The sequence below is a fragment of the Muntiacus reevesi genome, chromosome 7, assembly GCF_963930625.1.
Source record: "Muntiacus reevesi chromosome 7, mMunRee1.1, whole genome shotgun sequence".
Classification (NCBI taxonomy): Eukaryota; Metazoa; Chordata; class Mammalia; order Artiodactyla; family Cervidae; genus Muntiacus; species Muntiacus reevesi.
Window position 1 is genome coordinate 19,484,390 of NC_089255.1, and position 17,391 is coordinate 19,501,780.

At 37.2% G+C, this 17,391-nt stretch overlaps 1 protein-coding gene across 4 annotated transcripts in view; it reads left to right on the plus strand.

Annotated features, from left to right (window-relative positions):
* Window positions 1-17,391, plus strand: part of NEO1 (neogenin 1) — a 224,345-nt gene that overhangs the window by 55,693 nt on the left and 151,261 nt on the right. For all 4 annotated transcript variants that reach the window (XM_065941673.1, XM_065941674.1, XM_065941671.1 and 1 more), the window contains exons 2-3: window positions 9,383-9,700; window positions 16,741-17,016. In XM_065941673.1, the coding sequence (XP_065797745.1) occupies window positions 9,383-9,700; window positions 16,741-17,016 (594 nt within the window). The remainder of the gene's footprint in view (window positions 1-9,382; window positions 9,701-16,740; window positions 17,017-17,391) is intronic.

Consider the following 17,391-nt stretch of genomic DNA (forward strand, 5'->3'; position numbering starts at 1 on the left):
AACCTTGCTTTTTCACTTAATTTATTCTAGAGATCACTCCATGGTAGAATATAAAGTTATTCTGTCATTTTACATATTTACCACTGCATAGTACCTCATTGTGTCAGTGTACCATGGCTTGTTCAATGTGTCCGTTGTTGGTATCAGGAATTTTTCCATGCTGTTACTGCAAGTAGTGCTGCAGTGATGAGTCTTGCTTGTACCTGTTTGCGTATTTTGGCCAGTCTGTGGAAGGAGTGGATTCAGAGACAGGGGCTTGCTAAATCCAAGGGTGCTAGATGTTGCACTCCCTTCCCTAGTGGGCATGCCATTTTGCATTCCCATCAGCCTGTTTCGTTGCCTGTAGACTATGTTGAAAACTTTCGGGTTTTTGCCATTATGATAGGTGAGAAGTTGTATCTCAGTGTAGTTTTAATTTACATCCCTCTTACTACATATGAGGTTAATTAAGCATCTTTTAAAATGATAAAAGGACCATTTTAGTCTAGTTCTACATCTGTGTGAAAATGGCATGCAATTATAGTAGTATAGAAGGTCATATTTTACTTCCACAAATGTATTTACAACTACTTGGTTATAATATACATGCATATATGTGGCTTCACTGTGTGTATTTTGGAGCTCATTCTTATCTTTCTGATACTGTTGGCATCTCTGTTAGATTTCAGAAGTCTCTTTTTCCTCCCCTCAATTATTTCAATCATAAGTATGTTACCAAGAGATTAATAGATCAGTGAATGAAATATGAATTTGTCTGTGACAGCATTACAGCTTACTAATGCAGGCTTGAGTCAACAAGTCTAAATTCAGTTTAATTTCATCAGTAAGTAATACAGTTGAACAGAAGAATTCTGGAACCTGGTCTATAGACCTTGTAAGACAATTACATGAGTTTTCTGAAACATCTGCTTATTTTGCAACAAGAGATTTACATGCATGAAGTTCTTTGCAGAAAATAGTTTTGATATTGTAAGACTCATTATTAAGGATTTGTAGTCTTTATGTTATTCTCTTTAGGCTTCCCTGGTGGCTCAGATGGTAAAGCGTCTGCCTACAATGCGGGAGACCCAGGTTCTATCCCTGGGTCGGGAAGTCTCTTTTGTATTTATTTAAGTTGTTAGAGTGTCCTGTGGGATTTCATAAATATTGCTTTTGTTAGTAAAGCTGCTGACAGCAAAAGTTTTCAATAAATTATTCATATGCTGTTTGTTTTCTGTGTTCAAGAAATAATGCATCTTTATGCAGGATTTTTTTTTAGGTGAACTTGATAACAATTTGTAGACATATGGTGTACAGTACACTTGAATACAATGTGTAATGCTTGTTTTCAGTACGAAAAAAGTAATCTATTAGTGATCCTTAGAGCAACATCACCTCTCCAGAACATAGCTGATTACTGAAGAATAATAGAAAAAAACTTAAAAAAATGTGAAATAATTAAATGTCAGAGAAATTTCTGCTCTTTAAAGATGTGGGCCACTGGATTTTATCTGTTTTCGTTTGTTCACTACCACTTGTGTACTTACTATTCTCTTTGGTTCATTGAGAACTTTAGGTCTTGTTTCACCATCTTCCTTTCCATTCCAAGTTCTGGATAATTTGTGTGTCTGCTTTGCTTATTATCTTTTTAATACCATCTTCAGTACTTTCAATATTTTAACTTCCTCATCTCCAATAGCTTCTCTTTTATGCCACTTCAAATATCAGCTTCCATAACTGCATCCTAGCCCTTGTCATCACTCAGCAGTGCTGAAATGTTGAAATTATATAACAGTCTCAGTATAGTCTCCTGTCTTTCCAGGTTTCTCACATTAAACCAGCACCATTTTTACCCATATCAGTTCACTCCTGTTTATTTCCTTTCCTGTCTTTCTTAGATTCCACTGACAACCAGTTGCTGATACCTTCAACTCTCCTATTTCGTTGTCACTTTCTACTCATGTGCCTAGAAAAAAAATCAGTTTTAAATGTCTAAACTTTCTCTTTCCTTTATTCTCCACAAAGTCACGTTCTTTTATTTGAACCTCTTTAAATACTTTTACCAACTTTAACTGGGCTCTCAGTGCAGCTGAGTAATCCAGTTTTCCCTTTCTTTGTGCTCTCTTCCTGACTGAAGCTACTTCAGGTGTTCACCACTACCTGCAGACACCTTCTTCACATCTCCAGCCTACTCACACCATCAACAGTTGTTCTCTCCTTATGCTTAAGAGACTGTATGAGCAATTAACAATGACTCCTATAACTTTAAAGTCTTTCCTACCCAGAGTATCAATTAAGGTGTTTTATTCCAAGCATTACAGATTTTAACTAACTTCAGCAAAACAGAAAGTTTATTAGAATGATGTTGGATAACTTAAAGGATCAATGGAAAAACTAAAGAACCAAAGTGTCTACTATAGCATTTAGATAAAAAAGGTTATTTTTCTATAAATTATCACTCTTCTCGGTTATATAATTAATTCTATCTGTTTGAATTTTCTTGAGACATTATGCCTAAGGAGATACATGTTGCATGTTGTACAGTTTCTGATATACTGTAACTGCCTGGGCAATCAACAGTCCAGTGGAGTGCTTTGCTCTCAGTGATTTAACATTGCAAAAGCATCTAGGAGTAAGGAATTTTTTTTTGTAAGGACATTTTTGTATATAACAGTACCATTAATCACATCTAAGAAAATTAAAATGAATATCATCTAATATACTAAAAATTTTAATTCACCTGAATATTCCCTATATGCTATTTGTAAACCAGGACTCAATAAAAGTTCACTCATTGCATTTTTGTCTCTTTAGTCATTTTTCATACCACTCTTAATACTGAATTTGATCCCTCAGTTAAGGTGGTGATCATTATGTTCGTTATAAAAGTACTTTTCGTTCTTTTATAGTTAATGAGTAATTTGTGGATGACCCTCTGAAATTGTGTGACTATCCTTTTTTCCAGAAACCTTCACCTAGTAGTTTGAGTAATAATCAATAATGAATTAATTATTACTACAATTTTAAATTGAGTTTCTAAAAAGTTTTGTTTTTAAATAGGAGTTTCTGAGTAAATGTTAAAGAGAAGATGTTGATAGTTGTTTAAATTCTGTAATTTTTACTGTTTAGATATGGTAGACTGGTTGGTTGTATTTGACAGCCAGAAAGAGCTTTGCTTTGATTCCTCACATCTGCGTCACAATTCATAATCTTCTACTCTTTGCAGAAACAATGCAGCTTTTTTTTTAAGAAAGAACTTGCTTGTTTGCTAAAGAGAATATTAGTGAAGAGTAGCGTAGTTCATTGCAGTACTGACCGATAGAAATGCAGTGTAAGCCATGTACATAATTAAAAATTTTAATGTGCCAATTTCCATGTACCATACCACATAAGAAAACCAAAAAGAAACAAGTGAAATTAATTTTAAGATATTTTATTTAAATATATCCAAAATATTTAAACATGTAATCAGTACAAAGTTATTGAGATATTTTGCATTCTTTGTGTGTGTGTGCACACAAAGTCTTCTAATTTTGCTGTGTATTTTATGTATTTAGAATGTCGCATTTCACATTTCCAATAGCCGCATGTCACTAAGTGACTACTCTACTGAGCAGTGCCAATATCCAACTGGATATTGGTTTAGTGGTTATGATCTTGGTCACAGAAAAGCAGGATTAACTTGATTCAAATTTTGCTTTCTTCATAGGTAGCTTCTAAAAGTGTTAGTTGCTTGTTTCTGGGTGGCTCAGTGATAAAGAATCCGCTTGCCAGTGCAGGAGATGGGTTCAATCCTTGGGTTGGGAAGATCCCCTGGAGAAGGAAATGGCAACCCACCCCAGTATTCTTGCCTGAGAAACCCTTATGGACAGAGAAGCCTGGTGGGCTACAGTCCATGGGATCGCAAAAGAGGCGAACTTAACTGAGCAACTAATTATCTAACAGAATAGGTAGCTTCATGACTTGGGACTTTATTTATTCTCTTTGTGGCTCAGTTTTCTCTTTGTAAATGAGAATAATAATTACTAATACTAGTTTTGGAGAATTGAAAGAATACAAACAAAGCACTAGAGTAATGGGTGGTACATAGTAAATAGTAAATGTTAACTATTATTATTGTACCTTTAGACTTGGTCCCATAATTACCATTTTTTCATAGACGTATTGTTGTATTTTTTAGAAATAGGACTAGATCTTGGATCCCTTGACTTCACTTTTGTATCAGGCTGTTTGTTGCCCTCAGTCTCCTTTACTTCCTGTGTGGTGACTCCAATAAGATGAACTAGATTTTCCAGGACACTTTTGCTTTCAAGTGTTTACTCCTCTAGTTACTATAATTCATTGAAATGAGTGGGGAAGTCCAACTCTGCAAATCACAATGAGTTAATAAAAGACTTATCGTTACGATTTTTTAAAAACCCACAAAAGTTTGACACCTGTAGTAACACTGGGTTTATGTATTTCTCTTTGTAAAATCCAAAAATTCCTCTCTATTGCAAAAGCCTATGTAGTTGTAGCAGCGAGATAAAGTGTTAACATATGGAGTAGAGGTGATCTTGAATATTCATGATAGTTGTATCCAGTTCAGAGTTATTTAGAATGTGTTTTAGATTACTATCCACTTTTGTATTAGGTCAGAGTAACTATAGATGATTGCATGGGAAGTAGTTAATGAAATTTTACAAAGGACACATCCTTTTTAAAAAATGTTGACAATTTACTGTGGTAAAACATTTTGCAGTCAAAATACTAGTAAATTTTAAAATATTAGTCATGTTAGAAAAGTGTGAAAACATTTAACAAAGTAGTATAGAACTACAGTGAATTGGTAAAAGAGTGTCACCATTCGAATCTTTGGGTTACACCTCAATGTTAATATTTGCATTATATTATATATCATTGCGCTTATATTTTCTTGTGTAATATACAAAAATGGAACTAAAAATTCTTGTTTCAGAAAGTTCAGAAGACCTTGCATCAAGTTTTGGGTGAGATGTATTACTCTTAGGACAGTCTTCTGGCCACAAATAACAAAAAGTTGCTTATAAGATGTTTAGATAACTATATAAACATGATGATTTATATAGTTAATAGAAGTTCTATTTAGTGTAAAAATTTTATATCTTTCTCATATAGCAGAATGAAAAATTCAGATTTTCCCTTAATTTTGAGCAGAAATACAAGTATTGCTAATATTGTTGGCATGTTAACTGTTATTAACGTACCTATCCTAAGAATTAGAGTATTTTCAGGTAATTGTTCAAAGCATTGGTGATATTGTTTGCAGGTTATCAGATTGCACCTAGTCTTCTTGCTGATCACATAGAAAGTTATGAAATATTAATGTTCTTTATTTATGACACTTTGAAAAGTGATAATAAAACATTTTACACAGGACAGATTTGAAATCATCTGAATGTAAAATTTTCAAGAATGAGGCTGATCTTAAACAGTGGAAATCTGATGTTATGCAGAGTCACTAAGGATCACTAATACTTAATTTCGTCTTGGCCCACCCACCCATCAAACCTGTAGAGTTCCGAAAGGGATACAAACAAAACACAGAACAAGCCAAGGTGCAAAGGGCAAGAAGCACTGACAGACCAGAGGTCATTTTAAGGCTCTTGTAGTGTAGCCTCCTAGTTGGGAAGGTAGGCCTTAAAAGCAAAGTTAACTGCTGTGGAGAGCACATATAGGGCAGGATAAAAGGCTTTTTCAGAGAGAGAGTTGTCAGGGAAGGCCTCTGTAGAAGTGACAGCTGGGTGGAAACATGAAGAGTTAGAAGGAGCTAGACCTGTGATGTGAGTGGTTGTAGACCAAGTGTTCCAGCAGAGGGGAGAGCAAGTGCAGAGACTTTAGTATGGGAAAGACGATGGCTTGTCCAGGAAACTAAATTATGTGGCCAGAGTGTACTGAGTTAGAGTGTGATATAAGATTAGGTTGCAGAGAGGCAGGAAGCAGATCCTGTAGGCTTTCTGAATGCCTTGGTAATGAATTTGGATTTTATATTAGCTGTAATAGGGCACTGTTGAAAGATAAGGCAGAGAAGAAAGATGACCAAACTTAAGTTTTAAGGTCTCTTCATGTTATTTTATACATAACTGTCAAAATGTGATTAAAAATAAAAAATAAAGTCCATATTTTATGCATAACAATTTCTAAAATGTGACTGGTAAACACAGAGTTGCTAGATGTTAGCAGTTTGGGGGAAAATTAGTGTAGGCTTTTGGACTGTGGATAGTTACTATTAATTGAGGACCTGTTACCTGCCAAGAAGAAAAAGTCACTCAGTTGTGTCTGACTCTTTGCGACCCCATGGACTGCAGCTTACCAGGCTCCTCTGTCCATGGGATTTTCCAAGCAAGAGTACTGGAGTGGGTTGCCATTTCCTTCTTCAGGAGATCTTCCCGACCCTGGGATCGAACCCAGGTCTCCTGCATTGTAGGCAGACGCTTTACCGTCTGAGCCACCAGGGAAGTCACTGCCAAGCAGAGCGTCCCTCATAGCTCAGTTGGTAAAGAATCCTCCTGCAATGCAGGAGACCCCGGTTCAATTCCTGAGTCAGGAAGATCTGCTGGAGAAAGGGATAGGCTACCCACTCCATTATTTTTGTGCTTCCCTTGTAGCTCAACTGGTAAAGAATCCAGTAAAGAATCTGCCCGCAGTGTGAGAGACCTGGGTTCAATCCCTGAGTTGGGAAGAGTCCCTGGAGAAGGGAAAGACTACCCACTCCAGTATAGTGGTCTGGAGAATTCCATAGACTGTATAGTTCATGGGGCCAAAGAGTCGGACATGACCGAGTGACTTTCACTTCACTTCACTTACCTGCCAAGCAGTGAGGTGGGTGCTTTTACACATCTTCACAGAAATCTCCTTACAAGGAAGCCATTATTTTATAGGGAAGAAAATTGTTTTGTAGGGAAATCAGTCATGATTAATCATTGGAAGGACTGATGATGAAGCTCCAATACTTTGGCTACTTGATGCAAAGAACTGACTCATTGGAAAAGACCCTGACACTAGGAAAGATTGAAGGCAGGAGGAGAAGGGGACGACAGAGGATGAGGTGGTTGGATGGCATCACCAACTCGATGGACATGAGTTTGAGCAGGCTCCAGGAGTTGGTGATGGACAGGGAAGCCTGGTGTGCTGCAGTCCATGGAATTGACTTGAAATTCCCAGGAAAGGAGTTCTGCATGCTTCATAGATTGAGTTTTTGGAGGAGTTAGCTGTACGGGGCAGAGGGGACATTGATTGTTGTATAGCAAAACAGGATAGAAAACATTTGTTTAATGCTTGAGTGTTCCCTGTTCTTAATAGATAACATTAGTGTATTTGGTTGAGCCCTTAGGATGTTGAATTACTTGAACTGACTTTTAAATGTTTTAACTATAAATTGAGAACCAGAAACAAGAGAGCCTGAACTCTATGGTGATCGTGAACTCTGAGAGCTCAGGAAGGATGAAATATGGGATTAAGGACTGACTGGATGGAATAGGATGATCAAAAGTAATGTCAAAGAGTAAAAGAAATATGAAGTCCATCAACATTAGTCTCTTAGCTTAGAGTGAAGTGATAATTTTCCTAGGATGAATAACACTGTACAGAGCACTTACATTTGTAGGTGTATAAAAATGTTTGCTTATCCTTCTGTTCCATATTCCTGCTACTATCAATAACTTTGAACCTCTTTAGGAAGTAAGACAGCTAGATATCTTTTTATTTCTGCCAGTATTCATATCCTATGTGTTTTTTTTTTTTTAACTCTGGGTACAATACAATTTAAAATAATTATTGACCACATAATTAAAGTGTGCAGTGAGTGTTATGATTTGTTGATATTTGGGGGTGGGGGCATTTCAGCTGAAATGAGTTTCTTGTGGATATTTTCCTTTCATAAGATGGAATTCCATCAAGAAGTGTGAAATATTCTATCAAAAAGTGAGGAATAGTCTATCAAGAAGTGAGAGCTATTCCATTAAGAAGTGAGAAATTTGCAGAGACTTGGGAGCATAGAAGAGATCAGATAGGATCATTAAACCTATTTCAGAATAATTTGTATGGTGACTCTGGTTGTAGTAAACTAAAATTAAACAAACATGAGTGGATAGGGAATCAGAACCCTGGTGAGAAGTAGAGGACAGTTTTTATACAAAGTCAGCTGAGAAGTGAGTGTCTGATAACACTTCTACCATGACAAAGGAAAAATGGTTAAAGACAGTGGTGATGGATCTTTTGAAAAATAATCCTCTGTCCTCAACAAAGGATTAATCACCACCAACAACAGAAAATTTGTTATTAAAAGGATGACAAGAATGTGTTAAGCAATTGTTCATAGTTTTTAAAGTAAATAATACAGAAATCCATGAAGTGAAAACCCTTCTCCCTATATGCTTTCCATCAGCAGCAGCTCAATCCCTCTACTCTACCTGGGAGAAAACTCTGTTGACTATTTAGTGTTTATTCTTCAGGACTTCTCCCTCTGTATTTACATTTAAATATATGCACATGCACATATATACTCATGTGTACATATATTTTAATGTAAGTGGGATCATCCTGTACACATTTTAAAACTTGAATTTTTTTTATTTAGCAAATATATGCATTTTGACAATCATTAAATCTCAGTATATGAATATACCCTAGACTTTTCGTATTGTCCCCTTCTAGGCACACTATATATACAAAGATGAAAGTAGCTGTATTTCTGCCTAAAGAAACAATGAAACCATGAAAGTAGGAGCACAAAACAGAGCTAAATTTTTAAAAATAATCTTAGGACACAGAAAACCTTTTAAAATAGAACAGGTTTACTTATAGGTAGTTAAAATGTATTAACTAAAAATCATAGTAGAAGAAAGAACATTTACAAAACATCGTTATCTATTCCCAAAGATTACTTTTAGTCAATAGGATGAATAATCCATTAGAAAAATGGACAGTGTGTCTGTATAGTGAATTTATGAAAGAAATACAGCCAGTAAACATAGAAGAAATACCTTGTTACCAAAGAATCATTTCCATTTTCTGCCTCTTTTACATTCTTTAGAAAATTTCACTTTTTGAATACTAGAATTTTAAATATTTCTAAATCTCATTATAGAGTTACAATAAAACTTTTACTAGATATTCATATCATCTAGCAAGGCTGGATTATTTCCAGTAGCAGAGTCTTTTTTCCTAAATGGGTCAAGTTTTGATTTCCTAATAAAAAGTAAGTTTTATTTATTAGATGTGAATATGAATTTATTGGATATTCATAGTAAAATGACTGTATTTTTGTATCATACCTAAAGGAGAAGCCACTTAAAAATAATTTTTGGACATGTTATATTTTCTTACAGAAATAATAGAGAGAAGTTTTGTTTAAATTTGTTCTTTCCCTTTATTATTTTTATAGGATCCAGCATTCGGACATTCACTCCATTTTATTTTTTGGTGGAACCAGTGGATACACTCTCCGTTAGAGGCTCTTCTGTTATATTAAACTGTTCAGCATATTCTGAGCCTTCTCCAAAAATTGAATGGAAAAAAGATGGAACTCTTTTAAACTTAGTGTCAGATGATCGACGCCAGCTTCTTGCAGATGGGTCTTTGTTTATCAGCAGTGTGGTGCATTCCAAACACAATAAACCTGATGAAGGTTATTACCAGTGTGTAGCCACTGTTGAGAGTCTTGGAACTATTGTCAGCAGAACGGCCAAGCTCACAGTAGCAGGTAAGTTTCGCTGAATAATTTATTTGTATTTTGAAGTTTTCGTAAAGAGTAAATCTTGATAAAAGTGGTGTTATCCTAGAGTTTTCATTAAATTGGTTACAGCAAGTACACTCATTTAACAAGTATCAGTTGAGCATATACTGTGTGTAGGATTATGCTTGGATTTGCTCGTTCTGTAGGGAGAAAGCTGGAACACTTTTCCCTTTCTGATGGCTTCAGGGTGTTATCAGAAGTACTGAACCAGGTCTTCTAATCTTTTTAACCTGGAAATGACAAAAGTTGTGTAGGAAAGTTGAGTTACTTTGATTACGAACTTTTATCCTACCCAGCATAATCATTTAGTGTGATTCTGTAAAGCTTGTAGTATAGCCAGAGACTTGGTTCTTTATGCCTTAATCAGGGAAATGACATTTAATTGGATTTTTAAAAATCTGTAGGATGTATGTATGTGCATATATATGTGTGTGTATATATACACACACATATATAAACACGTATATATATAAACACATGTGTGTGTGTGTATATATATTTGTATGTGTGTATATATATATATATATATATATATATATAGGATTCCCAGGTGGGTCAGTGGTAAAGAGTCCTCCTGCTAATGCAGGAGATGTAGATTAGATCCCTGGGTCAGGAAAATCACCTGGAGTAGGAAATGGCAACCTACTCCAGTATTCTTGCCTGTAAAGTTCCATGGGCAGAAGAACCTGGCGGTCTACAGTCCTGTAGGCCATGGGGTCGCAGAGAGTTAAACACAACTAAGCATGCACACACGCATGCATGTATGCATATAAATATGTGTGTGTGTATGAATGAAGAGTAGAAAAGTTGTAAAAAGAAAAAAGTCACTCCCTTTTAGAGCACTCCTATTTGAAGAATGTCGGAAAGTGTAATAGCAATTAAAGATCTAGAAGAGTAAGCTATGTTTCCTAAAGAGGTGTAGTGGACAAACATTGAGATCAGTGTTTCTACACTTGAGAATCAGATGAAGTAAGTTCTTGTAAAGGGTCACATTGTACAAAAATTGTTTTATCTTTGGCTTATATTCTCACCTTGGTGAAATGTGAACATGTGAAAAAAAGAGTATGTCTGAGAGGGTAGTTTCCTATCTTATTCCCATTCCAGAGTCATGGTCCCCCATCCCCTGCTCCAGGTTGTATTACTATTTATTCATTCACTCAGTGTATGATGGCTCTTTTCTTCTTTGAAGCCAAATACTCAAAGTTGAATTTGAGTGTGATGTATAGCCACTGTAATTATTTCATAATTACAGATTGAGGATGGGGGGTGGAGAATCAGGCCTCTTGACAATTTGCCTTTTCATTTTTTTCTTCTTTCTTTTAAAATTCTTTTTTTGCCAGGCTGTCTCCAACTGTTGATAAATAAGTTAGCATTATGACTGACTGCCTCTATAACTCAGGTTCTTGAACTGGGCTTTTAATCTTGACTCATTCCTCTTAGCTGTCCCCCACATCCAGTCACCAAATCCACTGAATTCTGCTTCCTAATTTCTCTGTACTTGATTCACATGCCCCCTCCTGAGGCCACTCCTGGTCATCCCTCAGCACAGCCTAGTAACTGTCCGGCATTTTTCCCTTCTCTCACCCCATCTCCACTCTGTGGTCAGAGGACTCTTTCTCACCCTTCAGTGAATCTGATGTAAACTGCATCAGGTTAATGGCTGAACTCTTTAACAGGCTTCTTGAGTCCTTTCATGAGCTGGCCTTTACTTCTCCAACTTCATTTCTTAGCACTCCGCCCAGAAAGTGGAAACAGCTTACATGTCTATCAAGTGATGGATGGATAACAACAATGTAGTATATTCATACATGGAATATTATTCAGCAACAATGAAGAATGAAGTGCAGATATATATATATATATTTATATTCAGTTCAGTCACTCAGTCGTGTCCAACTTTTTGTGACCCAATGGACTGCAGCACGCCAGGCCTCCCTGTCCATCACCAGCTCCCGGAGTTTACTCAAACTCATGTCCATTGAGTCAGTGATGCCATCCAACCATATCATCCTCTGTTGTCCCCTTCTCTTCCTGCCCTCAATCTTTCCCAGCATCAGGGTCTTTTCAAATGAGTCATCAGCTCTTCGCATCAGGTGGCCAAAATATTGGAGTTTCAGCTTCAACATCAGTCCTTCCATTGAACACCCAGGACTGATCTCCTTTAGGATGGACTGGCTGGATCTCCTTGCAGTTCAAGAGACTGTCAAGAGTCTTCTCCAACACTACAGTTCAAAAGCATCAATTCTTCGGCACTCAGCTTTCTTTATAGTCCAACTGTCACATCCATGCATGACTACTGGAAAAACCAAAGCCTTGACTAGATGGACCTTTGCTGACAAAGTAGTGTTTCTGCTTTTTAGTATGCTGTCCAGATTGGTCCTAACTTTCCTTCCAAGGAGGAAGCGTCTTTTAATTTCATGGCTGCAGTCATCATCTGCAGTGATTTTGGAGCCCCAAAAAATAAAGTCAGCCACTGTATATAGTAACATGAATAAGCCTTAAAAGCAGTGTGATAAGTGAAATAAGTCACTCACAGAAGACCACATATCATATGACTTCATATATATGAAATGTCCAGAATAGGCAAATATATAGAACCAAACAAAAGGTAGACTGGTGGTTTTCTAGGACTGGAGATGGGAGGAATAAGGGCATGGAGTGGGTGGATAAGGGGTGAATGTAAGAAATGGGAATGACTGCAAGTGAATACAGAGTTTCTTTGGGGATGATGAAAGTGTTTTAAAATTACATTATAGTGATAGCTGCAAAACTGGGCATATACTAAAAACATTTGAATTGTGTACTTTAAGTGGTATCAAAGGTATATAAATTGTAGCTCAATTAAACTTTTTTAAAATGCTGCCCCAAAAAAAGATGCTGCTGCATTGCCATTTCGAAAGATTATTGATTAGAGTTCTTTGTTTGCAAGCAATAGAAACTGACTCTGGCCAAATCAAATACAGGCGAGGAATTTTTGAAAACCTACTTAAGTTGATAGCTCATAGAATTAAATATAAGAGGTCATTTTCTCTGGGCTGTCTCGTGTCTCCACACCAGAAATTTTTCTTTTAACTGTCTGGGCAGTACCCTAGCTGTGGGTATTTTGTGCCCGAAGGTGGGATGACTGGGTAGTCTAAATACAGACACTGTTAATCCCATCGTGTCAGCCTCATGTCTCACTCCCACTCTCCTTCTGCAGTTCTCCAGAGGCAGTAGGACAAACTGGTCTCCCACTTGTGAGCACAGGAAGCTGCAGCATTTTCTGCCTCGATGTGTCAGTTACGAGTTTCTCCATCTGCTTTCCCTATCCAGAAACTTTTTGAAATCTCTTGTCTGCCAACTCCACATATGTTGTTGTGGGTTTATATTTTTAAAAATTACTCATTTTCATGAGAGCACAGGAGGGAGAATATTTTGACTTTTTAAAAGTAGAACTGGTTCTTGGTTTTATTTGATTCCTTTTTTCCAGTTTTATTAGTTTCTATATCTTTGTTAATTCTTCAAATTTTCTAATTTCTGAAAAGTAGATATTTGGTTAATTATATGTTTATTTTTCCTTCAAAAGTCCTCTTGAAATAAAAATATAAAAAATTGTAGCAGAGTTAGACAACTTTTAAGAGTAAAGTAATGCTTAAAATTCTCCAAGCCAGGCTTCAGCAATACGTGAACTGTGAACTTCCAGATGTTCAAGCTGATTTTAGAAAAGGCAGAGGAACCAGAGATCAAATTGCCAACATCTGCTGGATCATCGAAAAAGCAAGAGAGTTCCAGAAAAGCATCTATTTCTGCTTTATTGACTATGCCAAAACCTTTGACTGTGTGGATCACAGTAAACTGTGGAAAATTCTTCAAGAGATGGAAATACCAGACCACCTGACCTGCCTCTTGAGAAACCTGTATGCAGGTCAGGAAGCAACAGTTAGAACTGAACATGGACCAACAGACTGGTTCCAAATAGGAAAAGGAGTACGTCAAGGCTGTATATTGTCGCCCTGCTTATTTAACTTACATGCAGAGTTTATCATGAGAAACGCTGGGCTGGAGGAAGCACAAGCTGGAATCAGGTTTGCTGGGAGAAATATCAATAACTTCAGATATACAGATGACACCACCCTTATGGCAGAAAGTGAAGCAGAACTAAAGAGCCTCTTGATGGAAGTGAAAGAGGAGAGTGAAAAAGTTGGCTTAAAGCTCACCATTCTGAGAACTAAGATCATGGCATCCGGTCCCATCACTTCATAGCAAATAGATGGGGAAACAGTGGAAACAGTGACTGACTTTGTTTTTCTGGGCTCCAAAATCACTGCAGATGGTGACTGCAGCCATGAAATTAAAAGACGCTTACTCCTTGGAAGGAAAGTTATGACTATCCTAGATAGCATATTAAAAACCAGAAACATTACTTTGCCAACAAAGGTCCGTCTAGTCAAGGCTTTGGTTTTTCCAGTGGTCATGTATGGATGTGAGATTTGGGCTGTAAAGAAAGCTGAGTGCAGAAGAATTGATGCTTTTGAATTGTGGTGTTGGAGAAGACTCTTGAGAGTACCCTGGACAGGAAGGAGATCAGTCCTGGGTGTTCATTGGAAGGACCGATGTTGAAGCTGAAACTCCAATATTTTGGCCACCTGATGTGAAGAGCTGACTCATTTGAAAAGATCCTGATGCTGGGAAAGATTGAGGGCAGGAGGAGAAGGGGATGACAAAGGATGAGATGGTTAGATGGCATCACTGACTCAATGGACTTGGGTTTGGGTGAACTCTAGGAGTTGGTGATGGACAGGGAGGCCTGGTGTGCTGCGGTTCATGGGGTCTTCAATAGTCGTACATGACTGAGCGATTGAACTGAACTGAAGCGTATTATATCCATATGGAGTAATTGACCATCATAGAACTAGAACACCTGGAATTATGTTTCTCATAATTTAATTTGTTAACCTTTAAAGAAACATTTTGTTGCAGTCTGAGCTTGTTAAACTCACTTTTAAAAAAATTTTTATGCATTTTTTTCCCTTTGGCAAAAACAAGTTTATTGAAGAAAGAATGGAAAGAACACCTAAGAAAGAGGTGGACCAAGCCAAGAGAGGCTCTGGCCTCATTTTTATATAACTTTGAAAGGTTACTTTCCCTGATAGCTCAGTTGGTAAAGAATCCACGTGTAATGCAGGAGACCCCGCTTCGATTCCTGCGTCGGGAAGATCTGCTGGAGAAGGGATAGGCGACCCATTCCAGTATTCTTGGGCTCCCCTTGTGGCTTAGCTGTTAAAGAATCCGCCTGCAGTGCTGGAGACCTGGGTTCAATCCCTGAGTTTGGAAGATCACCTGGTGAAGGGAAAGGCTACCCACTCCAGTACTCTGGCCTGGAGAATTCTATGGACTGTATAGTCCATGGAGTTGTAGAGAGTCAGACACAACTGAGTGACTTGCAGTTTCACTTCCATTTACAGTTATTATGAAAATTATTGTCTATATTACCTGTGTTGTGCAGTACATCCTTGAGCCTGTCTTACACTCAGTAGTTTGTACCTCCCCCTCCCTTGTATCACACCCCCTACCTGCCTCCCATAACCACTAATTTGTTCTCTGTATCTCCTCCTAACCATTACATTCTGTGGCATCTACAGAGTATTTATGACTATTTTTTTGGTTAATATTTTATTTTCAAATGATTACTAATTTGTGGACTTGTTGCAAGAATGAAACCAAGAACTCTCATATATTCACTCTTATTATCTGATAACATTTTACCACATTTGCCTTATCATCTAATATACGCATACCCACATAAAATTTTTTTCTGAGTCTTTCAGGGTGATTTGCAGATGTTACCCCAACCTGAATACTTCTGTTTATATTTCCTAAAAACAAGAACCTTTTCCTCAGTAAACATCCATCAAAATCAGGAAATTAACCTTAATAAAAAATACTATCACTTAATTGATAGGTACAATTCAGATTTCACTGGTTATCTCAATAATGTTCTTAATAGCAGGAAGAACAAAAGTGAAAACTTTGCCCCATCATCCCTCTTCCTTTCCAGTCCTGGATTACAAATTTAGTACTTAGTCTTTCTCTCTCTAGATTTTTACAATCTCAAACCATTATTCAGTTCTTCCTTGTCTCATTTTGGATTTTCTAGTTTTCCTCCATGAAGGGATTCAGCTTTTGCATTTTGGGGAGGAATGCCACAGAAGAGATGCTGTATTCTTAGCGCATCATATCAGAAAGCATGTGGTGTTTTGTTCCATTACTGGTAGTGTTAACTTTTATTACTTGGTTAAGATTGTCTGTACTATGTCTCTCTAAAGTTAATAAATATTTTGTACTTTAATTAGTAATAAGTATTTGGAGAAGATATAATTTGATACTCTATAAACATCCCTATTCCTCATCCACCTTTCACTTACTAGTCTTAGCATTCATTCTTCACTCTTTGCTGCATTAATTATCATTATCCCAGAGTTAGCCAGAGGAACTCCTTTTGATCTGACTTCTGTGTTCTTTGGCTATGTCCATTTTAGTCTTTGGGTACTTCCTCACTTTCTGTCACAAGATGTTCCAGACTGTTATTTCCCTACTCTAGTCCTAGAATCAGCCATTTATCCAACTAGCCTTAGTTCCTTGAGGTGGAGAATAGTATTTTAGAAATCATGATCCGGTCACCATATGTATTCATTGTTACTGAAGTAAGATTGATTCTGGATTCTTTCTGGACAGAGCTAGGATATTTGTGTGTGTGTACATACTTGAAATAACTGTAGGTGAAATGTATATATATTTTTACCTCGCTTCTTCCACTATGAGGAATCTGACTCCAGTTACTCCTAGTACGTTATTTACTTGATCTGTATCCTGGTATGTAGCCAATTTCCTGACCCATGGACCTTCTTTTTAAACCTGGTTCCACTATACTTGTGGCCAAACAAGCTGACTTGCTTCTGGTTCCATGACTATTTTAAAGTAATATTTAAGTACATTTTATATTTTTTTTCTTTTTCTTTATTGTCCAGGTCTTCCAAGATTTGCCAACCAACCAGAGCCTTCTTCAGTTTATGTTGGGAACAGTGCAGTTCTGAATTGTGAAGTTAATGCAGATTTGGTCCCGTTTATGAGGTGGGAACAGAACAAACAGCCTCTTCTTCTGGATGATAGAGTTGTCAAACTTCCAAGTGGAATGCTAGTTATCAGCAACGCAACTGAAGGAGATGAGGGACTCTATCGCTGCATGGTTGAAAGTGGTGGGCCACCAAAGTATAGTGAGGAAGCTGAATTAAAAGTTCTTCCAGGTATTAATTCATTATCTCATGTGGTTTAACTAAAGTGAAAGTGCAGTCCCTCAGTCACGTCCACGTCTCTGCGACCCCATGGACTGTAGCCTGCCAGGCTCCTCCGTCCATGGGATTTTCCAGGCAAGAGTACTGGAGTGGGTTACCATTTCCTTCTCCAGTTGATCTTCCCTACCCAGAGATCGAACTCGGGTCTCCTGCATTGTAAGCAGATGCTTCACCGTCTGAGCCACCAGCGAAGTCCTAGTTCAAGGTAGAAAAACAAAGAACTATTGCTCTATAGCAGTGTCTTCCAACCTACTTTCTGCCTTGCTTTTGTATAGAAGAGATCTATTTCGTGGCAGACAGAGGTGAAATTTTTTCTGAATCTGTGTT